Source organism: Nycticebus coucang, chromosome 3 (genome assembly GCF_027406575.1).
Source record: "Nycticebus coucang isolate mNycCou1 chromosome 3, mNycCou1.pri, whole genome shotgun sequence".
NCBI classification, from domain to species: Eukaryota; Metazoa; Chordata; class Mammalia; order Primates; family Lorisidae; genus Nycticebus; species Nycticebus coucang.
In genome coordinates this window covers 131201763-131226138 of record NC_069782.1, presented here as the reverse complement: position 1 = coordinate 131226138, position 24376 = coordinate 131201763, and the positions used below count along the sequence as shown (strand labels likewise).

The 24376-nt window shown below is 41.2% G+C and overlaps 1 protein-coding gene across 2 annotated transcripts in view; it reads left to right on the top strand.

The window, feature by feature from the left end:
- Positions 1-24376, top strand: part of ARMH3 (armadillo like helical domain containing 3) — a 242132-nt gene that overhangs the window by 45739 nt on the left and 172017 nt on the right. For both annotated transcript variants that reach the window (XM_053583043.1, XM_053583044.1), the window contains exons 9-15: positions 7818-7874; positions 9170-9213; positions 11283-11343; positions 13191-13237; positions 13760-13835; positions 16813-16906; positions 21475-21576. In XM_053583043.1, coding sequence (XP_053439018.1) covers positions 7818-7874; positions 9170-9213; positions 11283-11343; positions 13191-13237; positions 13760-13835; positions 16813-16906; positions 21475-21576 — 481 coding nt within the window. The remainder of the gene's footprint in view (positions 1-7817; positions 7875-9169; positions 9214-11282; positions 11344-13190; positions 13238-13759; positions 13836-16812; positions 16907-21474; positions 21577-24376) is intronic.

The window sequence follows — 24376 nt, the reverse complement described above, 5'->3', positions numbered from 1 at the left end:
GTGACTGGTGCCCTAAGTACTGAGCTATGGGCGTCAAGCCCGAGCCTAGGTTTTAAATTTTTTTTTTTTTTTTTTTTTGAGACAGAGTCTCGCTCTGTCTCCTTCTGTAGAGTGCTGTCCCATTACAGCTCACAGCAACCTTAAACTCTTGGGCTTAAGCAGTTGTCTTTTTTTTTGTTGGGGATTCATTGAGGGTACAATAAGCCAGGTTACACTGATTGAAATTGTTAGGTAAAGTCCCTCTTGCAATCATGTCTTGCCCCCAGAAAGTGTGGCACACACCAAGAAGCGGTTGTCTTACCTCAGCCTCCCAAGTAGCTGGGACTACAGGTGCCTGCCACAGTGCCTGGCTATTTTTTTTTTTTTTTTTAGCAATTATATATATATTTTTGTTTTTGGCCGGGGCTGGGCTTGAATCCGCCACCTCCAGCGTATGGGGTCGGCACCCTACTCCTTTGAGCCACAGGCGCTGCCCGTGGCTATTTTGTTGTTGTTGTTGTTGCAGTTGTCATTGTTGTTTAGCTGGCCTGGGCTGGTTCCAACCTGCCAGCCTGGGTGTATGTGGCTGGTGCCCTACTCATTGTTCTACAAGGGCCGCCCATAGCTTTAAAATTTTTTTTTTTTTTTTTTGGTAGAGACAGAGTCTCACTTTACTGCCCTCGGTAGAGTGCGTGGCATCACACGGCTCACAGCAACCTCCAGCTCCTGGGCCTATGTGATTCTCTTGCCTCAGCCTCCCAAGCAGCTGGGACTACAGGCGCCCGCCACAATGCCCGGCCATTTTTTTGTTGCAGTTCAGCCGGGGCTGGGTTTGAACCCACCACCCTTGGTATATGGGGCCGGCGCCCCACTCACTGAGCCACAGGTGCTGCCCAGCTTTAAAATTTTTAAAAACTTTTTGATTCTTTTGTAATAGCACTTTGCTTAAACACATTATACAGCTGTACAAAAATATTTTCTTAATATTCTTATTGTATAAGGTTTTCTTTGTTTTTAAAAATATGTATTTATTTTTAATCTTGAGAAAAACTGTGATTCAACACACATACTATTAACCTAGGCTTACACAGGGTCAGGGTTATCAATATCACTGTCTTCCACCTCTGCATCTTGTCCCAGTGGAAAATCTTCAGGGACAGTAACATCCATGAAGCTGTAGTCTCCTATGATAGTGGTGCTGCCTTCTGGAGGACCTTCTTTTTTTTTTTTTTTTTTAAAGAGGAGTCCTTTTATTAAAGAGCCAGCGACTGCCTCCATGTCCCAACATGGGGTTTCTGAGAGCAGCCGTGAGTTGACTGAGGCTCTGACTTTTGGGTAAACAAACATAATTACAAAATCAAAAACAACAGTTAGGGGAAGTCACGAGGGGTGGAAAACAGCAAATACACAGTGTTATGATTACGAGAACACTTAGTAAACACTTACAAAACAAATACAATCTACAATGTGGAGGACCTTCTTGAGGCTGTTTTACAGTTTACTTTTTTTTTATTTTGGATACAGAGTCTTACTCTTTTGCCTAGGCTAGAGTACTGTGGTATCAGCTTAGCTCACAGTAACTTCAGTTTCCTGGGTTCAAGGGATCCTCCCAGGTAGGGGCTACAGGCGCCTGCCGCCATGCCTGGCTAAATTTTTCTATTTCTAGTAGAGATGGGGTCTTGCTCTTTCTCAGGCTGGTCTCAAACTCCTGAGGTCAAGCGATAACATGTGCTTCGAGAGTGCTAGGATTACAGACAGGATGCCACCATGCCTGGCCTTCAGTTTACTTTTTTTTTTTAATAAGTAGAAACAATATACTCTAAAAGAATTACAAAAAGTATAGTGCAGTAAATACATAAATCAGTAACAGTTGTTTATTATCATTATCAAGTATTATATACTATACACAATTATACATGCTATACGTTTTTTTTTTTTTTTTTTTTTTGTGGTTTTTGGCCGGGGCTGGGTTTGAACCTGCCACCTCCGGCATATGGGACTGGTGCCCTACTCCTTGAGCCACAGGTGCCACCCCATGTTATACTTTTATACAGCTGATAGTTCAGGTTTGTTTACACTAACATCACCACAAACACGTGTGTAATGATTTGTGTTATATCACAATGGCTAGGATGTCATTAGAGTCGTTTTTCAGCTCCATAATCTAGTGGGACCGCTGTCATATATGTAGTCCATAGTTGACCAAAATGTTACTATGCATCAAATCACTATGTATCAGATTTCCTTAATGCAGTCTATTTGTATAGGTATCACTGTTGGCCCGAAGACTCCTTTTGACTTTTATTTATTTATTTATTTATTTATTTTTGTAGAGACAGAGTCTCACTTTATGGCCCTCGGTAGAGTGCCGTGGCCTCACACAGCTCACAGCAACCCCCAGCTCCTGGGCCCGAGCGATTCTCTTGCCTCAGCCCCCCGAGCAGCTGGGACTACAGGCGCCCACCACAACGCCTGGCTATTTTTTTGTTGCAGTTTGGCCGGGGCTGGGTTTGAACCCTCCGCCCTCGGCATATGGGGTCGGTGCCCTACTCACTGAGCCACAGGCGCTGCGACTTTTTTTTTCTTTCATGCAATATTTTTTGTTTATTTTTTATTTTTTGGCCGGGGCTGGGTTTGAACCCGCCACCTCTGGCATATGGGGCTGGTGTCCTACCCCTTTGAGCCACAGGCGCCACCTGACTCCTTTTGACTTTAATGAAAAATTGAATACAGGGCCTTATTCTTATCAATTTTGGAGTTCTCTTTGCCTCTGAATTAATCAGGTACAGATTTATAGGTATAAATTAAGAGAAGATTATAGGTGAGATCAAGAGAAGAACCCAGAGATTTATACTTGGGTTGGTGTATGTATTTGATTCCCCTCAAAAGGCAGAATACACAGAAAAGGAAGAGGCCCAGTCAGGGAAGACTAGAGGCCTCAGTGGGGAGAAACACTAGTGTGTTATAAATCTCAGGAGCTGATCCCTTTCATTTTCTTGAAGGAACTGATGAATGATGTTTAGAGCTACTAATAAATATGTAATTTATCCCCAACACCTGTTTTTCTGGTTATCTGAAGGGGCTGGCATGGTAGCCATTTTGATATCTGTTATGTGTAAATCAAAATGGAGCCTTACTACAACATCAAGGAAAACAGCTTAGGAAAATGCTGAGTATAATTAAAGAGAGTTGAGTTTTATGTGACAAGAATGTGCCATCATCAGTAATGAATATTTTTAGACATCTGGATACAGGCCACTCTGAAGCAATGGCTTGGCTTTTCTAAATGTGAACTGAACCCTGGCTTATCCCAGGAGGGCTCTCTGAAATGTCAGCCTGAAATATTGAACACGGCCAAGGAACCGAAGGGAATCATATTTCTGGAGTGAGGTATGCTTCTCTAGTCAGAAGTCCCCAGAAGAATTAATATAGTGGGCAATAGTGAGCTGGTGGGCATAATTTACGTGGGCTTTGCACCCTTTGATATAAGTCACTCACCAGAAACAAGACTGGTGATCATGGAGCAGAAAGGTTTTTGACAGGAATATGAGGCATTCCAAATGAACATAGCACTACCAGAGCTGGTGAAATTTTATGCAAACTAGTATGAGAGTGTGTGGTTGGGGGAGAACAGCATTCTAGCTACCACCACAATCAATCCCATGATCAATAGGGTAAGTTGTAACCTTTTTAGACATGTACAGAGGCACCAGAGAGGCTGGGTATCTAGTTAAGCACAAAGGGAAAATAAAGTGTTGGATTTAAGGAATAGAAGGGATGGAAAAGGCCAGGCATGGTGACTCATGCTTGTCATCCCAGCACTCTGGGAGGCCGAAGTGGGTGCATTGCCTGAGCTCACAGGTTCGAGACCAGAGCGAGACCTTGTCTCTAAAAGAATAACTGGGCACTGTGGCAGGTACCTTCAGTCCCAGCTACTTGGGAGGCTGAGGCAAGAGAATTGCTTGAGCCAAAGAGTTTGAGGTTGCTGTGAGCTGTGATGCCACAACATTCTACCGAGGGCAACAAAGTGAGGCTCTATCTCAAAAAAAAGAAAAAAGAAAAAAAGTGATGGAAAAGATGTCATGTAATGTGTAGTTCTTCTTCATTTCAATTAATGCATCCTATTTTAGTCATTTCATCTAAAGAGATAGATGAAGCCAAAGAAAGGTCTAGGGAAGAACAATGAAAAGTGGTTAAGTATATATTAAATCAAATAAAGGCAGGATCCTATTAGAGTGGTACTCTGAAAGCTCACTGAGTTTGTAATTCTGTCTTGGGGATAAAAACTAAATTGACTTCAGTTTTTAAAATTGACTAGCACAACAGGTATGTAGTGTTAAGAAAAATCATTTTCTGGTAGAATAGAAATTTTCATAGCATTAAGATTCTAGAGTTCTAGACTGGCCAAGTCCCCTGAGATGAAGTGACTCATATCCCAGCTGCTCCCCTCAGCATGTTATTTTCCAGAAATTACAAAATTGTTTATTACAGGTCTGACAATTAAGTTCGTGAACTCATCATAGAAAAAGTGCATACCTCATTACTGAATATCACTACCATTACCTTCTAAGTACTCCACTTGGGAAACTATGGACAAAGCAATTTAAAACTCCACTTGGGAAGCTATGGACAAAGCAGTTTTAGAACACTTTTTCTGAAATGGCTGTTAGAGCTGTTGTCATATTACTCTCGATGTCCTGAATGTCATCAAAATATCTTTCTGTTCAATATTTCCTTTATCTCTAGGTAAAGAAGAAAATCACTGGGGGCCAGATCAGGTGAATAGGGAGGGTGTTCCAATACAGTTATTTGTTTACTGGCTAAAAACTCCCTCATAGACAATACTGTGTGAGTTGGCACATTGTCGTGATGTCAGAGCCACACCTTTTTCTTGTTAAGATTTTCAGTTAAGATTTTTCTGTTTCTCTGTTAATGTTTTCTTGGTCTACTATGCTTCTGACAGTTAGCTGTTGATTTTGATGCAAAATTTGATGCATTTTTTCAGTGTTTTTTGTTAGTTCTGCTTATTATTGGCCACCTTGACTTTCCTTCATGAGTGATGTTTTTTCTCCCTTCAGAAAAATGCTGCTGTTTTCTTCATGTCATTATCCCCATAAACTGGGATTACCATGCCCCTGATTTCACTTCTACTCTTACCAAGTTTAATAGGAAATTTAATATTTGTCTGTTACTCTAATTCAAGCTCTGATATTCTGTCAATGGCACACAAGAACACACAATAATAATGAACACTACTCAGCCAGACACTGCCACACAAATACCTATACGAACACAGGTCTAAAACACTGATATACCAAGGTTATGAAATGTTATTGAGTTGTTTGTACAGTAATGCCAACATAAGTGCACAGTTGGATGTTTGTGAACTTAATTGTCAGACCTTCAAATGTTTAGTTGCAAGCGGTTCTTTTTTTCCCTTTTTCTCTTTTTCCTAAAGGGCTTTCCCTTTAGTAATACTGTGAAAGGAGGAAAATATGGCTACCTGTATCAGTTATTGAGACCTTACCATATTATAGATACTATGTTGAGGATTTTACATGAGAGAATACAAATTGAACATCTATAATTCAAAAATCTTAAATCCAAAATGCTCCAAAATCTGAAACTTTTTTTTTTTTTTGAGACAGAGTATCACTTTGTTGCCCTGGTAGAGGGTGTGGTGTCATAGCTCATAGCAACCTTAGACTCTAGGGCTCAAGTGATTCTCTTGCCTCAGCCCTCCAAGTAGCTGGGACTACAGGTGCCCGCCACAACGCCTGGCTGTTTTTAGAGATGGGGTCTTGCTCTTGCTCTGGCTGGTGTCGAACTTACGAGCTCAAGCAATCCACCCCCCTTAGCCTCCCAGAGTAAGAGTACTAGGATTACAGGCATGAGCTACTGTGCCCCGCCCTAAAATTTTAAACTTTTTGAGTACCAGCTTTACACTCAAAGGAAATGCTTATCAGAGCATTTTGGATTTCGGCTTTTTGAATTAGGGATGCTCAACTGGTAAATACAGTGGAAATATTCCAAAATCTGAGAAAATTCAGAATTCTAACCATTTCTGGTCCCAAGCATTTTAGAAAAGAGATACTTTCAGGCGGCACCTATGGCTCAGTAGGTAGGACGCCGGCTCCAGATACTGAGGGTGGTGGGTTCAAACCCGGCTCTGGGCAAACTGCAATAAAAAAATAGCTGAGCATTGTGGCCCGCTCCTGTAGTCCCAACTACTTGGGAGGTTGAGGCAAGAGAATTGCCTAAGCCCAGGAGTTGGAGGTTGCTGTGAGCTGTGTGAGGCCACAGCACTCTACCCAGGATGATAAAGTGAGACTCTGTCTCTACAAAAAAAAAAAAGAAAAGAGATACTCTGTAGATAATCTGTAGCCCCATTTTACAGATGAGGAAATTTAAGTTTAGATAAATTAATTTGCCTAACTTGTCACAGTTAATAAGTAGAGGAGGTAGAGCTTAAACCTATGTGTTTACCACCTTGCCTTTTCCTGAGCTGCTATAGCATATGCTGATCTCAGAAATCAGATGATCTTTAGAGAAGTTGAGTGAGTAGACCTTCCAAAAATTATGCCAAGGAACAGCCTATTCTTTCGAGTGTTCCTCTCACCGTGGTGGCATCTCTTGGTCAACTGACTGCTGATTTTCTATACCAAGGATCGCTTGCATTGGATTTTCTCTGAAGTCTGTAGTGTCAGCACAATTTGACTGTTGGTTATAGGAAGAAGTATAGAGTACCTTTCCTTTGTCAGATCAAGTAAAAAGGGAGTGGGTTTTACCTCCTTAAATTATATAAAACCCTACAAACATTTGAACTGGTATGAAGGCAAAGCTGTCTCTTTCTCTACTCCCAGCTGACATGCAAAAGATCCCCTCAGAAACTTAATTAAATATCTATGTGGGGAATGAGCCTGTCAGTTTGGTTTTCAAGTAATGACTTTTCTTGGTAGCTGTAAAAACTGCCAATATGAGAACTATTTTATTCCTTGCTTCTTTTGGATTAGAATCGGTGCTTGATCTATATGAAGTCTTTCCTTACCTCCTATAGGTGGAAGGAAAGGTCATTGCTTTTCTTCTCACTTGTAGGAGATGGTCCAGTTGCTTAATGAGTTTAAATGTATGTTCATTTCCACATGCTGCCCATAAGTGATGGGACAATCGTTAAATCCCAGTGTCCTGGCCAGATTGTTGTTTGGGTAATTACATTCTTTTTTTCAGTCCCCCCTGCGGTGTTATGTGGGTATTGGATCTCCATTAATGGCCTCTCTGACTGTTAAGCAGCTGCCACTTTCTACCCCCAAGGTGGCTTTGTTTTACGGGTGGGTAGATTACTCCTTGCATATAGTTTGTGAAATGTTTAGGGAGTCTCTGGGATGAGAATGTAAGTTAGCAATGTATAAATACGTGCCTTATGGCAAAGAAGCTTTTATGTCCCCCGGAAGACAGTTATCCCTATGGACTTAGTAACTTACAGATATGGTAGGGCAAAATGACTTTTGTGGAACATTCACTTACTTTCTAGAAAGAAGTAAGAGGGAAAGATGGGAGAGGTGGTAGACATAGGCCTACACTAATTCAGCCTAGGGGAAATGCAAATAGAACAGAACTGGGAGTATGGTTGTGTGTGTGTGTGTGTACACGTATACCTACCTTGTGCATGCTTGATGAATGCCCATATACATTGACAGACTTACTGGAAATGGGGAGAGTAAAGGGGTAAGATAGGTTTGGAGCATTGTTATAGAGAGAAGGTCTTATAGAAGCATTTTTATTAAGACTTTTAGGTTGCTAATGGTCACACTTACCTTCAGTCTCTTCTTGTTTGACAGTCTGTAAATCCTTATATTGTGAAGCTATCTATTGTGGATGACGAGGCCACGCTTAATGTAAGTATCTGGATCTTGGTGTATGATCTTATTTGCATCCAGTGGTTTTACTTTTAGTGATATAGAGGGCAGAGAACTTTAGTTTTCATCTGGGTATAAAGAGAGAATTAGCATTTCTTTTCAGAGCATCACTGCTACTGTCTTCCTATCTTCTGTCTTATTATCATGGAAGGAAGGTTTTGAGGGGACATATGGTTGCCAATCATGATGAAATGGTTGGTTATATTTCATGTTATACTGTTCTGAGGTTGATTATCCTGCAGAGTCTATACATTACGCATTCAAAAATGAGAAAGCTTAGTTGACTAAATAATGGGAGATTCCTTTTTTTTTTTTTTTTTTTTGGCTGGGGCTAGGTTTGAACCTGCCACCTCCAGCATATGGGACTGGCGCCCTACTCCTTGAGCCACAGGCACCACCAGGGAGATTCCTTTTAATAGAACTAGCCAAATGTTATTTATAGCCTGACTTGGTGAAGCTGAAACAAGGGAGTGATCTATATCTGCTATATATGTCCTTGGAAGTTTGGGAAATGACAATTGACCTCTGTATTAGGGAGGAAGAAGATGATTAGGTGTCTGGCTTTATTCTTTTTCCATCCTTCCCTCTTCATCTTTACCAATTTCCCTTATATAAAAAATGCACACATGATTCATCCTGGTGGCCTTAGTTCATCTTTGTGTTACACTTCACAGGTCCTGGGGGAAGTTAATAAGTCGCTTTAACATTAATTTGATGCTTCTTCCCTTTACATTCTTGTTTTTCTGTGGCCTGAAAGAATGTGACTTGTCTGTATGCACCTTTATTTAGAATGGGACTCATTGTCATGTTTAATGTGACTGATTTGGAGACACATGAAGGCTTTTTGTTTGAATATTCTAACTCTTCTTTTTTGAAGTGAAAATGATCCTACTGAAATTATCAGTATCTGGGCTGGTCTGTTTTACCCCTTGTTACTCTATTTTAATTGTACCTGGGAACATTAAGATAATTTAGAGGGTGGCGCCTGTGGCTCAAGGAGTAGGGTGCCGGTCCCATATGCCAGAGGTGGCGGGTTCAAACCCAGCCCCGGCCAAAAACCACAAAAAAAAAAAAAAAAAAGAATTTAGAAAAGAAAAATTTTCCCAAAGAAGTTCCTTTTGAGGCTTTGACAATGCCTCTCAGAATTTCTGTTCTTGTTGTCAACTTTCAAGCAGAGCTTTGGGCTTAGTGTTCTCCCTGACCTAGTCTTAGCATCACCACCAACCCTCAAAGGCTGCTCTTTTATTTCATCTGTGCTATCTTTTCCTTTCTAGGGAATGGGGCTTGTAATTGCTCAGGCTTTATCTGAGTACAACAGGTAAGTCCTCTTTTCCAGAATGGAAGGGCCTAATTTTCTTTTTTTGAGACAGAGCCTCAAACTGTTGCCCTGGGTAGAGTGCTATGGCATCACAACTCACAGCAACCTACAACTCCAGGGCTTAAGCGATTCTTTTGCCTCAGCCTCTCAAGTAGCTGGGACTATAGGTGCCCACCACAACACCCAACTATCTTTTGGTTGTAGTTGTTGTTGTTTGGCAGGCCCAGGTTGGATTCCAACCCGCCAGCTCTGGTGTATGTGGCTGGCGCCTTAGCCGCTTGAGCTATAGGCCAGGCGCTGAGCTGGAAGGGTCTAATTTTCACTTGAATTGGTTGAGGAGGGAACATATTTGTTAGAGTGTTTGGATGAAATTCCCTTCCCTTATCCTAAAAGAGTAATGAGAGGTAAAGATCCTGGCCTATGTATTTGTTCTAGCTCCACTTGACAGCTTTAGCAGGGGTTATTTTTAACACCAGAGCAAGGGTAGCCACCAAGTTAGTGTCTTCACGCACATTCTTTTGTAACCTTTGATGTTTTTTTTTTTTTCTTTTTTTGTAGAGACAGAGTCACACTTTATGGCCCTTGGTAGAGTGCCATGGCCTCACATAGCTCACAGCAACCTCCAACTCCTGGGCTTAAGCGATTCTCTTGCCTCAGCCTCCCGAGTAGCTGGGACTACAGGCGCCCGCCACAAGGCCTAGCTATTTTTTGGTTGCAGTTTGGCCGGGGCCGGGCTTGAACCTGCCACCCTCAGTATATGGGGCTGGCACCCTACCGACTGAGCCACAGGCGCCGCCCAACCTTTGATGTTTTGTCGTAGAATATTTTAACTAGTTTACCAGCCATAAAAGGATCTTCCATTTAGTCCAACGTATCATTGGCGCATACTCAGTCTTGGCAAGGACCAGGTGGGATCTTTCTGATTCCCTCTAGACTTTCCTCACACACAGTAAGGCATCAGAACTTCAAATTAGTTCCATCTCAATAGTTCAGCTCAGAGGTTTCCCTCCTTCAAAAAACAAGCAAGGGCCGGGCGCAGTGGCTCATGCCTATAATTCTAGCACTCTGGGAGTCCTAGGTGGGCAGATTGCCTGAGTTCACAGGTTCGAGAGCAGCCTGAGCAAGAGCGAGACCCTAAAAACAGTCAGGTGTTGTGGTGGGTGCCTATAGTCCCAGCAACTTGGGAGGCCGAGACAAGAGAATCACTTAAACCCAGGAGTTTGAGGTTGCTGTGAGCTAAGATACCATGGCGGTCTACCAAAGTGACAAAGTGAGACTCTGTTAAAAAACAACAACAGCAAAAAAACAACCGTAAGCTGGGAGTGGTGGCTCACTCCTATAATCCTAGCACTCTGGGAGGCCAAGGTGGGCAGATCTGCTGAGCTAGCAAGTTCAAGACCAGCCTGAGCTAGTTCGAGATCCTGTCTCTAAAACTAACCAGGCATTGTGGTGGGCACCTGTGGTCCCAGCTACTTGGGAGGCTGAGGCAGGAGAATCTTTTGAGCTCAGGACTTTGAGTTTGTTGTGAGCTGTCATGCCATGGCACTCTATTGAGGGCGACAAAGTAAAACTCTGTCTCGAAAAACAAAAACCAAACAAAAAAAAGCAAGCACAATTTTTACTGTTATAGCCTTCAAGTAATTTCACTGTCACACTTTTCAATTAATAGTCTGTTTGGGAAATAACTTTGTCAGCCATATGTTAGAGCAGTTTTTTTTTTCTCCAGTTTCTGGCCGGGGCTGGGTTTGAATCCGTCACCTCCGGCATATGGGGCCAGTGCCCTACCCCTTTGACCCACAGGCGCCTTCCTATTAGAGCAGTTTTGTACTTTTGTGGCTTGCTTTCTAAGTCTTTCTCAAAGTAGTCAGGCATCTTGGTACATGCTACTCAAGAGCAGGCAAGTGTCTCTTAACTTGCAGGGGAAACTGCAGTATCTGTATTGTCATAATGCTTTAGTTTTCTGGAGTCAGAGAATTCTAAGAATGCCCACTCCTGATTACCTAAAATTCTAAGGACAGAGATATACTTGATAAATAATCCTGAAGTTGAATTTAGTTCTTTTTGTTTAGGCAATATAAAGATAAGGAAGAAGAACACCAGAGTGGTTTTTTCTCTGCTTTAACAAACATGGTAAGTCCTACTTGCTTTTTTTCTCTTGCTCAGAAATACATGAAATCTTAGTCAGGCAAATCTGGGCTCAGAAGTTCAGATGTTTGAGGTGATGGCATGATGAGGGAGGAAAGACTGCTCAGAACCTATTTTATTGGAAACTATGTTTTCTTTAGTGAGTTTTGAAACCAAGTGAGAGGGGAAAGGAGAGCTTTGGTTTCTCTCCTCCCCACAAATTAATTAATTAATTAATTAATTAATTAAAGGCTAAAGAAAAGGTACACATTAAGCCAGACTTTTGTTCCCTAAAGAGTTGGTTTTATTTGGGGATTGACACTGTAAAACACAGAATAGTAAGGTTTAAGCTGATGTAAGATCTCCCGATTGTTCCTTTGCTGCCTTCTGTGGCTGTTTGATTCCTTGTAGCTGGTTCTGGGGTTGACGGATTATACAGTGGATCTGAGCCATTTCTCTAAAGATTTAGAATCTGGGTTGAGAGTCCAAGGATTAGGGAAGTTACTGGTCCAGTTTGTAAGTCTCCAAGGTAGGGTTTCTTAACTTTGGCGTCGTTGGCATTTTGCATCAGATAATGTAGGAGGTCCTAGAATCTAGGCAGATTCAGAAATTCTGTCTTCTTAGGCATTAATATCAAAGTAATCAGCTCCAGGGCAAGACAATTTTTGAGTTCATTTCAAGAAACTGTTAACTCCTCTCTACCAAGAAATTGTTTTTCCCCCAATACTTATGTACTGTTTTCTTCTCCCTTTTTGGAACTACTCTCAGGAAAGGACCTGTTAGACTCTTTAACTGAAGCATAAATGAGTAAAGTCTCTCAGAGGCTAGAGAAGTATGAATTTTTTATTGGTATTTAATTAAATGAATTAGATACAATTATATGACTCCAAGGATCTCTGTTTTGGCCAAGGAGAAAAAGTTATGTACCAAACAAATGAGATTCCAGCTGCATAGTTTTGGGCATCAGTAAGGAAGTGGAAAAGGTCTTCCTAGGGAAGGTGGACATTTTTTCAGTGTTCCTGATTTCACACATATTAAAGACAGCCTACTCCATTTATTTACTTGATCTGACTAGTACACAGACTAAAGAAAGGTTTTATGTCTGGGTACCCATAGCTTGGTGGTTAGGGCGCTGGCCACATGTACCAGGGCTGGGTTCAAACGCAGCCTGGGCCTGCTAAAATAAACAAACAAAAGAACAGCCGGGTGTTGTGGCGGGCACCTGTAGTCCCAGCTACTAGGGAGGCCGAGGCAAGAGAATCGCCTGATCTTAAGAGTTGCTGTGAGCTATGAAGCCACAGTGCTCTACCAATGGCGACAAAGTGAGACTCTATCTCAATAAAAAAAAAAAAAAGGTTTCATGATTTGAAAGATGGTTAGTGGGTCTCACATAGACAGTTTTGTTCTGAAACCCAAATATTCCTCTGAAAATAGCTCTATGTTGGTTGCAGTCAGTTGGATTTTTGTAGCATTGTTCATGAGTTAGCTTCTGACTTCAAATAAACAATTTCCAGGAAAGATGCAGAGTGATGAGGATGTATAGGTTAACATTTACTTGCCGTCAGAGTGACTAAAGTTACACCTTGAAAAGAAGAGCTGGATAGAAGTACTAGATTTTTTGATCGCCTTTTAAGGCAAGATGATTTAGTAGGGTACTCATTATTTCATTTATTACTTAGGAGTCTTACCAGATTTCTAAAGTGGGCTGGTTTTGGCATGTGTGACTGATACAGAGTTTTAAGTTCCCTCCTGCTGGAAGCAGCTTGTTTTTTCACTGATAAATTCATGTTAGGTACAAGGCTCCTCTCAACATCTTTTTGTTATAAGTCTGCATTTCCCCTTTTCTTCCACAGGTGGGCAGCATGTTCATAGCAGATGCCCATGAGAAAATCTCAGTACAGTAAGTGCCTGACATTCTCACATAGTGACTTGGACTAGTGTGGGCTCTCTTGCTAGATGTGAGAATGTAAAATGTTACCTCTTGCTAATCTTTTACATATTCAAACTTCTTTTGTGATTTACCATTTGTCTCTTGGGTTTTAAACAATAATGGACTCTTAGATATTTCTGCTTTGGTCTCGTATGTATCAAGCCCTAGGAAGCTGAAAAGCTGTTGCCAGCTATCTCTGGAATGAAATGAAGGAGGGATAGGTATCTGAGCCAGTTAAGCATTTTAATTGGGTTGGGTTGGATAGGTGAAGAACGATAATAATGAAGTAGATAAGAACTGGTCCTCAGGAATTAAAGTTAAGATCCTGAGTCCTGCCAGTATATTTTTGTATATGCACAAAAGGGAAGTAAAGGGAACAATAGAAACTCAAAGGAATTCATAATGAGGAGCTGGGGTGAAATATTATCTTGATGGTTATACTTTAACTCCTCCACTGTGAGAACCATTCCAATTTGTTCTCTTTTTCTTTAGAACCAATGAGGCCATTCTTCTGGCACTTTATGAAGCTGTTCATTTAAATCGCAACTTCATCACAGTATTAGCTCAGGTTGGTTATATTAAAACCCAAATTCTTTTTTATTTCTGAATTTCGTATTGATTGATTTCATTGAAAAGCCTATATGGCTGTACCTGTTTAAACCCTGTTTTGCATTGGTAAGTGGTAGTAAGGAGGAGTTGTAGCAGTTGCCTTTGCTTCATGCTATCCTTAAATATATAGGTTTCTGTCTGGTGCCGAAGTGAGTCTAATAACATGCAGTGCTAATGGTTTTCACCAGTTTACTGATTCTGTTGACTGATTCTCTCTCTCAAATGAGTTGAGATTACTTCATTTTGCTCATTAGAAATCCCCTCATATTATGTGCCATATGGATTTTATATCAGTCTTTCTACTTCCTAAACCACTATGGAATTATATATGGAGGTAAAATAGGCCAAGTCATGTATCTTACTATCTCACCAATTCCCACAGAAGAAAAGTAAAAAATATCCTGACCATGTAATGGTCTACAAACACTGAAGCAGGAAGTCATAGAATACTGAGTGCTAGGTCCCAGGCCTCAGGGCTGTAGCCTCAGTAGTTAGAAGTTGGTACAGAGGGGACTAAAATAGCCTGAGAACTCAAGTGCTGCCCTTGAAAACTGTCTTAAAAAATTGATAAAGTGTTTTTGTTTTAAAGCCAGACTGTTTAAAATATGTATGTAGGTTTCTTTTAAAGGAAAGTTTTTTTTCTTTTCTTTTTTTTGTTTTTTGAGACAGAATCTCAATTATGTCGCCCTCGGTAGAGTGCTATGATGTTACAGCTCATAGCAACCTCCAACTCTTGGGCTTAAGCAGTTCTTTTGCCTCAGCCTCCCCAGTAGCTTGGACTACAGGCGCCTGTCACACACCTGGCTATTTTTCTTTCTTTTTTTTTTTTCTTTTTAGAGATAGAGTCTCATTTTGTCGCCCTTGGTAGAGTGCTGTAGCGTCACAGTTCACAGCAACCTCCAGCTCTTGGGCTTAGGCAATTTTCTTGCCTCAGCCTCCCAAGTAGCTGGGACTATAGGCGCCCACCACAATGCCTGGCTATTTTTTGTTGCAGTTTGGCCGGGGCTGGGTTTGAACCCGCCGCCCTCAGTATATGGGGCCTGTGCCCTACTCACTGAGCCACAGGCGCCCACCCCGGCTATTTTTCTGTTGCAGTTGTCGTTGTTTGGCAGGCCGGGGCTGGGTTCAAACCTATCATCCCCTGTGTATGTGGCCGGCGCCCTAACCACTGGGCTATGGGTACTGAGCCTAAAGGAAAGTGCTTTTTTTTCTCTAAGGGCAGATGTGTATGGAATTTACTGATGAGTTTTTTTGTTCTGTTTTGTTTTTTATTTTTTTAATATTTAAATTTAAAAATAATTTTTAATAATTTAAAGATTTAAAATTATGGGTACATAATAGTTGTATACATTTATATGGTATATGTGATGTTTTCATATAGGCATACAATGTGAAGTGATCAAATCAGGGTAATCGGAGTATCCATCACCTTAGGCATTGATCATTTCTTTGTGTTAGGAATATTCCAATTTCATTCTTTAGTTATTTTAGAGCATAAACTTATGGTTACTTATAGTCACTTTGTTGTGCTGTCAAATATTGTTCATTCTAATTATCTAACTATATTTGTGTACCTATTAACCCCATCTCCACTATGTTCCCCCCCTCCCTGCTACCCTTACTGATTGAGTTTTAACAAAAAAATAAGGTTATGCTTAAAAAGCAGCATAATGGTTTGGGGTCTGCTTTGGAGGCCACTTGTCAGTATTCATGACTGGTAACCTAGAAACTTTATTCACTATTTTCACTCTGTTCTTGTCTGCTCTCTAAATTCTATAAGTGATTTTCAAGAAAGGTGAGGAAGGTAACGGGCTGGTAAAGCTGTTGGGGAAGAGAAAGGAGATTAAAAATGGCTGCCACTCAGCTTAATTCTCAAGAGCTGATGTTGGAGGGATAGCTAAGAAAAGTGAGGGACAGACTGGGCAAGGTGGCTCACACCTGTAATCCTGTCACTCTGGGAGGCTGAGGTGGGTGGATTTCTTGAACTCAGGAGTTTGAAACCAGCCTGAGCAACAGTGAGATCCCGTCTCTACTAAAATAGAAGAAAATTAGCTGAGCATTGTGGTCAGCACCTGTAGTCCCAGCTATTTGGGAGGCTGAGGCAAGAGGATCACTTGAGCCCAAGAGTTTGAGGTTGCTGTGAGCTATGATGCCACGGCACCCTACCCGTGGTACAGAGTGAGACTCTGTCTCAAAAAAAAAAAAATAAGAAAGAAAGAAAGAAAAGAGGGGGACAGAAGAGTCATATGCATGTTTGGTACCTACTGGGTGTCTTGCTTTGGTACCTACTGGGTACCTAGCTGTGTATGTCTGCATGCTCTCCCCACATATTCTTGTTATGGAATAGGAAGGCTGCTATCTGAATACCTCTTTTGATAGTACTTTGTACCCCCTTGGCTCACTTACATCTATTGGTCAATTATGTGGTCATCAGAATAGGTGTTTTAGGTGATCTAATGAGAATTTTCCCTTCCCAGGTGTGGATAGGGTTGTAAATGCTTACCTCTTTCTGGAAGAATAATCCTGTGTATTTGTTTCCCTTCCCCTCTACCCTAGTTTTTTATTTGTATGGTTCTGCAGAGAAACTTACGTAATGGGAACCTAGTTGCTTAAAGAAAACTGACCACAGAGCTTAGAGTTTAGCAAGCATCAACAGTAATCATGTACTCGTGGGAAATAAATGCAAAAGCAATCTTACCTCAGTGAGTCTTCTGTCTAATTGTGATGCCGGGGGTATGGTGACATACACTTGTAGTCTTAGCTGCTTGAGAGCCTAAGGCAAGAGGATCACCTGAGACCAGAAATTTGAGACCAGCCTGGGCAACACAGTGAGACCCCATCTCTTAAAAAATAATGAGACCAGGAAGGATATTAAGCAGAGGCTACTCAGTAAGAACTGGATTTTCTGTTTTCTTACCCTCTGTGTCCTCTTTCAGAGTCATCCAGAAATTGGCTTGGTGACGACCCCTGTCGGCCCTGCTCCAACAACCCCAGCCACACCACTTGGGACCACACCACCCTCCTCTGATGGTGAGTTTGCCATGTCTTTTGTTTTCTTAATTAATATGACTTTTCAGGGTGAGCATAGCTGTGTTGAAAATAGAATATAATTATTGATCTTTCATGCTGGGCACAGTGGCTCATGCCTGTAATCCTAGCACTTTGGGAGGCTAAGATGGGAGGACTGCTTAAGGCCAGGAGTTTGAGATTAGCCTGAGGAACAAGAGCTAGACCCTGTCTCTACAAAAGAATAAAATAGAGAAGTTAGCCAGGTGTGGTGGTATGTACCTATAATCCCAGCTACTTGGAAGGCTGAGGCAGAGGGATTGTTTGAGCCCAGGAGTTTGAGGTTGGTATGAGCCAAGATTTTTTTTTTTTTTTTTTTTTTTTTTTTTTTTTTTGAGACAGTCTCACTGTGTTGCTCTCAGTAGAGTGCCATAGCATCACAACTCACAGCAACCTCAAACTCTTGGGCTTAAGTGATTCTTGCCTCAGCCTCCCAAGTAGCTGGGACTATAGGAGCCCACTACAATGCCTGGCTATTTTTTTTATTGTTGTTGTTGTTGTAGTTGTCATTGTTGTTTGGCAGGCCTGGGCTGGGTTTGAACCCACCAGCCTTGGTGTATGTGGCTGGCACCCTAGCCACTGAGCTACAGGCACTAAGTCGGTATGAGCTAAGATTATGCGTCTGCACCCTACACTCTAGCCTGGGCGACAGGGTGAGACCTGTCCTAAAAAGATAAAAAGCATAGTTGTTGATCTTTCAACTTAATTTGTCCGTAATACTGTCCTTCAGAAGTCCTGAAGTTCCAAAGAAAACTTTATAGAATAGTGGTTCTCAACCTTCCTAATGCCGTGGCCCTTTAATACAGTTCCCGTGGATTGTGACCCACAGGTTGAGAACTGCTGTTATAGAAGATAGTCAAGCCCGGGTGTGGTGGCTCACGCCTATAATCCTAGCACTCTGGGAGGCTGGAGCAGGTGGTTTGCTTGAGCTCAGGGGTTTGAGACCACCCTGAGCAAGAGCAAGACCCTGTCTCTACTAAAAAAAAAATACAAAAAACTGAGGCAAGAAGATCACTTGAGCCCATGAATTGGAGGTTGCTGTGAGCTATGAGAATGCCATAGCACTATACCCAGGGTGACAGCTTGAGACTTCATCTCAAAAAACAACAACAAAAAAAAACAAACACAGAAAACAAAATAGAAAAGATAGTCAAGTGCCCTTTTTCTGCTATATAATTCTAGCTTGTTCTCATGCAGTGTTAGGTCTGTTTTTTTTTGTTTTGCAGTTTTGGCCAGGGCTGGGCCTGAACCTGCCACCCCCAGTATATGGTGCTGGCGCCCTACTCCTTGAGCCACAGGTGCTGCCCATTAGGTCTAGAAATGATCAGTAGGTAAAAAAAAAAAAATAAAAAGAAATGATTAGTAGGTGATGTCTGTTCTGCCAAACTCTCAGGGTACTTTTGAGAGTCAGATGAGCTATTTTATGAAAATACCACCTTTTGGGCGGCACCTGTGGCTCAAAGGTGTAGGGCGCTGGTCCCATATGCCGGAGGTGACAGGTTCAAACCCAGCCCTGGCCACAAAAAAAAAAAAAAAAAAAAGAAAAAGAAAATACCACCTTTTGACTGTAAATAAATGTAAAATAGTAATGTTATCTCAAGTTACTATTGGACAGATGAGGGAATTGAGGCCAGAGAAATGAAGCGATTTGCCTAAGATTAATGAGAATAGAGATTAACAACCAAAACATGTAATCAGGGCAGGGATCATGTCTATTTTGTTTACTACTGTGTGTGTAGCATAATACTTGGCATGGTAATTGCTTAGTACATATTTGTTCAATAAATGAATGAGAAAATGAGATTTATTGAGATTTATTTGCTGTTGTTGTGTATCTACCCCTCCTAATTGGAAATGACAGGCTTTGAATGTTTTACAATTGGGATTTTGTTGTGTATCTAAGACTTCTCCCCCTAAAAATTAAAATAAAGTTTCTCCTTTATAAATCTTATGTCTGGAACCTAAGAAAAAGATAACAGAAAATAAATTGTGAAATTTGCCTAAAAATCTTGTGTTACCAGAGTTTGTTCTATTGTAGGCTGAATGTGTTTGGTAGAATATATTAGCCTGAAAACAATCTATGTTAATCCTTGATATTATACCTCACATGTTGAACTCATTTTGGGTAAAGTTTAGGGAATTCGACTTTGATCCTTTGTGCCTCCCTACTGTTTTTATATGAAATGACCTTTGTTCTGCTTTCATTCCTTTAAGTTTTCATATAGCACCTGTGGCAGTAGCATTTCAAGGAAGTATAAGCAGTATAGAAGCATGATAGGGGGATGCCATTGATATTCAGGTCAATGGTAGTAAATTGGATTCATTTAGAATTGAAAGCCAAATTTTAAAATAACTTTTTGGGAAGTAGCAAGTAGTAAGGATTGCCTACTTGTCTCTGTTTATTCAGGTCACTGAATAATCCAATGGAAATACTGTACTTTCTCTTTAAGTTGAAGAAGCCTGCCTTGTTGCCATGGCTAAAAAGCTGTGTGTGTGTGTGTGTGTGTGTGTGTTTGTGTGTGTGTGTGTATGAAATTCCATGTGATGCTGGGGTTTGGATGCTTCACAGAACTGCCTTTCAAAATGTTCGTTGTGAATACTTCCACCCACACACTTGATTATGCAATGGCAGGATTTGTGCTTACTTACCTATAACCAGTGAGCTTTTATTTTTTTCTAGTGGGAAGATCAAGTCAGCTTACTTTCAAATGACGGTCTCTCTTGACAAAAGCCACTAGGAAGAATTACGAAGCCAAAGATCAAGGAGTGATTCTTCCTTAGGAAGATTTAATTTGAGGAATTTTACTCTGTCTCTGTTTTATTTGTTCTGTTTCCTCTCTCCTAACTCATTTTCCTTTCTGTAGGGATCCTGAGTATTATAACATTGTTTTTAATTTTTGGTTGTTAATTATAGTTGTGCTTGGTAGCCCAGTTATATTTAAAGGTACGTCACTGGAGCCATTATTTTTAAAAGCCAGCAGTTTAGCTATAACATTTGTTCTCAGCTCAGACTTGACATTTGACAACCCAGCCTTGGCATGAGAAGACTTTCTGGTAAACTAAAAATACACATACTTCTATATTTTTACATATTATATAACGTAGTTTTCCAGTTATTACTGTGTGAGAGCGGAGAAAAAAGTCCCATTTACCAGTTACGGAGAAACTGTCCCATTTACCAGCTCTTTGTGTTGGAAAGTGATTATGGGCTCTGAGCTTCAAAATAGATTGTGATTTGAAATGACAGTCTCAGGTCATTAACCCATAACATGAATTAAGACCTTTTAGTATTTCAACATAAAAATATATTTGTCTTTTATTAGTTCTTGGGGGCTGAACTGTGGGAAAACAGCCAAGGCTTGGGCATGCTGATTTCTTCTCATAAGGCTTTTTGTTGGGCTAGCTGTGTATTATGGGTCTATAATATGCAAATGTTTCCTATTGTTAATAAATGTTCTCTGCATACATCGTAATAACTCCAGAGGGATCTATTATGGTTATGAATACATATGAGTAATATCCCAAACTCAGCTGAGTCTTTGTGACTGAAAATGCAGTAGAAAGTTACAGATTCTCTAGTTTGGGTCATGATAAGCCCTTTTTTGCTTATACACGATAATTATGTTTTAGTGTGAAAGCACTTAACATGATGCTAAGTCTAATTTGAAGTCTTACAATTTTGAGAAGTCTACATTTTATGGGGATCAGCCCTGGCGTGTTCCTTTGTTTTTCATTGAGACTGTGGCTCAGAGAGTTGGAGGGAGGATTTTCTCTTGGAAACAGCAGCTGGCTATGTAAAACTCATTTCCTGTCTGTCCTGATCAATAATGTTCATCTGTTTTTAGTCTAATATTCCTTCTCAGGTTTCCTTGTGGGGGGAAGGGGTTAAATGGTAGAATTTGAATGTAGTTCTCCCTTAACTTTTCTCCTTCCATCATGAGTACTTCCAGACTCAAGACTTGTTCTTAGTGGTGCCTGTGGCTCAAGGAGTAGGGTGTTGGCCTCATATACCAGAAGTGGCAGGTTCAAATCCAGCCCTGGCCAAAAACTGCAAAAAACAAACAAACAAACAAAAAAAAGACTTGTTCTTAAAATTGAGCAATATTTTTCCTTATTAGGAAAGTCTCTCTGTTTATATTAAGCAGGAGACTCACGGAAGCAATGCTCATTTTTATTCAATACACATCTTTCTTTTAGGTAGAAATCAAAGTGCCATTAAGAAGGGCACTGAACTCTTTTGGGTTACTTGGGGCTGAAAGTGAAATCAATATACCCATCATAGGATATTGAGAGAAAAGCACTGTTCCTGAAGACTGGTCCTAGATAGGAGAGAAAGTCATAGAGCTTAATTTTGGGAGTAGGAATGGGTTCTAAAGATGTAGGAAGGAAGCTTTATAAATACTTGGTCCTCCCTCTGTTGTGTAAAGAGCTTATTTAGTGATTTTCCTTTCTGTTGGCAAATTGGCTATGTGGGTAGAAGTGTTAGATGGAATATGTTACAGGCTAAGTGTATTTTATCTGTTCTATTCCAGTTATAAGTTCTGTGGAACTCCCACTGGATGCAGATGTACAAACCAGTAATCTACTGATAACCTTCTTAAAGTATAGCTCAATTGTCATGCAGGACACCAAAGGTAAGGCATGTTCCATCGGGGGCTCAGAAAGTAGGAGCTGGCAGGCAGCTACACCTGAGGGTGGCATTGATGTTTGAAACTTTGGCAAGATGGACCACTGGGCCCTTCTGTGTGTGGTCTTTTTTTTTTTTTGAGGCATGGTCTCAAGGTTATCACCCTTGGTAGAATGCTGTGGCGTTATAGCTCACAGCAACCTCCAACTCTTGGGCTTAAGGATCCTCTTGCCTCAGTTTTTCTATTTTAAGTAGAGATGGGGTCTTGCTTTTTCTCAGCCTGTCTTGAACTTGTGAGCTCAGGTAACCCACTTGCCTTGGGCTCCCAGAGTGTTAGGATTACAGGCATGAGCCACTGCGCCTGGCCCTGTGTGTGGACTTGATTATTGGAAAACAGTGATTCTCACTGGTAGGTGACAATTAGGTAGTGGTGGGAAAACCTGAAGCTAGAAGGAGTGCTCAGAAATAGAACAAGAACAAAATTCTTCTCTACAAAAACTGGCAAGTCTTCTCAGCAGATCTTGGTAAGTAGATACAGACTTTTATGTGTGGGATGCAGGGGGATTAGCACACTTCAGGGAATTCCTTTTTGAGTATAAGAACTGAAAGCCTCAGTTTGTGGTGAGAATTGGAGTACTGTTGTACAAAGTACAGTAAGAAGAGGTGAGATTCAGAGGGACTGTGTTTTCTTTTCTTTTTTTTTTTTTTTTTTGAGACAAGAGTCTCACTTTGTCACCCTTGGTAGAGTGCAGTGACATCACAGCTCACAGCAACCTCCAGCTCTTGGGCTTAGGTGATTCTCTTGCCTCAGCCTCCCCATTAGCTGGGACTACAGGTGTCCGCCAGAACGCCTGGCTATTTTTTGTTGCAGTTTGGCTGGGGCCGGGTTTGAACCTGCCACCCTTGGTATATGGGGCCGGTGCCCTACCCACTGAGCCACAGGCGCCGCCCAAGGACTGTGTTTTTTCTTTTTCTTTCTTTTTTTTTTTTTTGTAGAGACAGAGTCTCACTTTATGGCCCTCGGTAGAGTGCCGTGGCGTCACACAGCTCACAGCAACCTCCAACTCCTGGGCTTAGGCGATTCTCCTGCCTCAGCCTCCCGAGTAGCTGGGACTACAGGCGCCCGCCACAACGCCCGGCTATTTTTTTGTTGCAGTTTGGCCGGGGCTGGGTTTGAACCCGCCACCCTCGGCATATGGGGCCGGCGCCCTACTCACTGAGCCACAGGCGCCGCCCTTTTCTTTTTTTTTTTTTTGTGGTTTTTTGGCCGGGGCTGGGTTTGAACCCACCACCTCTGGCATGTGGGACTGGCGCCCTACTCCTTGAGCCACAGGTGCCACCCAGGACTGTGTTTTTTAATACTTAAAATAGAAGTGTCAGCGTCCATCCCAGAAATGCTGAGTGAAAATGGGAGAGGATTGATTAGGTGTTGGAAAAGTTTGAGTATTTTTCTGATTTCCTGTTCTTCCTGTTTATGATTTTGCTATGGCCTTTTTTTTTCTTTGCTGCCCAGGCTCACTGCAACCTAGAACTCCTGGGTTTAAGTGATCCTCTTGAGTATACCTCTATAGTGGTAGAATAGTGGAGTAGTTGGCCTGAGAATGAGAAGGGGTTGGGAAGAGACTCATCAAATTCTGTCTTGTATAAATCCCAGTTTTGTTTTTTTCCGACTTAACTGTTTTTTCTTTATGTGAAATTTATATGAATGTTGACAATTTCTATTTTTTTATTGTGGTAAAATATATGTAACATAAAATTTACTGTCTTAACCATTTTTAAGTGTGCAGTTCTGTGGCATTAAGTATATTCACATTGTTCTGCAATCATCACCACCCTCCATCTTGAGAACTATTTTTTTTCCTTTTTTTTTTTTTTTTTTGTAGTTTTTGGCTGGGGCCAGGTCTGAACCCACCACCTCTGGTATATGGGGCCAGTGCCCTACTCCTTTGAGCCACAGGCACCACCCTTCCTTTTTTTTTTTTTTTTTTTCTTTTATTGAGACAGAGTCTTACTTATGTTGCCTTCGGTAGAGTGCTGTGGCATCACAGCTCACAGCAACCTCAAACTCTTGGGCTTAAGCAATTCTCTTGCCTCAGCCTCCCAAGTAGCTGGGACTACAGGCGCCTGCCACAACACCCAGCTATTTTTTTGTTGTAATTGTCATTGTTGTTGAGCAGGCCTGGGCTGAATTTGAATCCACCAGCCCCTGGTATATGTGGCCGGTGCGCTAGCTGCTGAGCTATAGGCATTAAGCCTTGAGAACTTTCTCATCTTGCCAAATAGATGTCTGTACCCATTAATCACTAACATACCAGTCTCCTTCCCCCCAGCCCTTGGCAACCACAATTCTACTTTGTCTCTATGAATTTGACTACTTTAGGTACCTGATAAAAGTGGAATATATCCCAGTTTAAAGTCCCTGGAAATAAGCCTTTTATTTCATGTTTATACTACACAAGCATTTTTCTTCCCATTTTGTTTTATTTGGTTTTTGTTTTGAGACAGACTCTTGCTGTGTTGCCTAGGCTGGTCTTGAACGCTTGTCGTCCAGTGATCCTCCCACTTGGCTTCCCAAAGTGCTGGTATTATAGGCATGAGCCACTGCACCAGGTGTTGGCTGAATCATTTTAAAGGAAACTGCAGGCCGTACTCTACTTTATACCTAAGTACTTTGACATATATATCCTAAAATAAAAGACATTTTCCTAGATACCTAGAATACCATTATTCTCAGAAAATCAATAATAATTCTTTAATATTATATAATATTCACTTCATAGTTAGATTTCCCTTGTCCCCGAAATGCC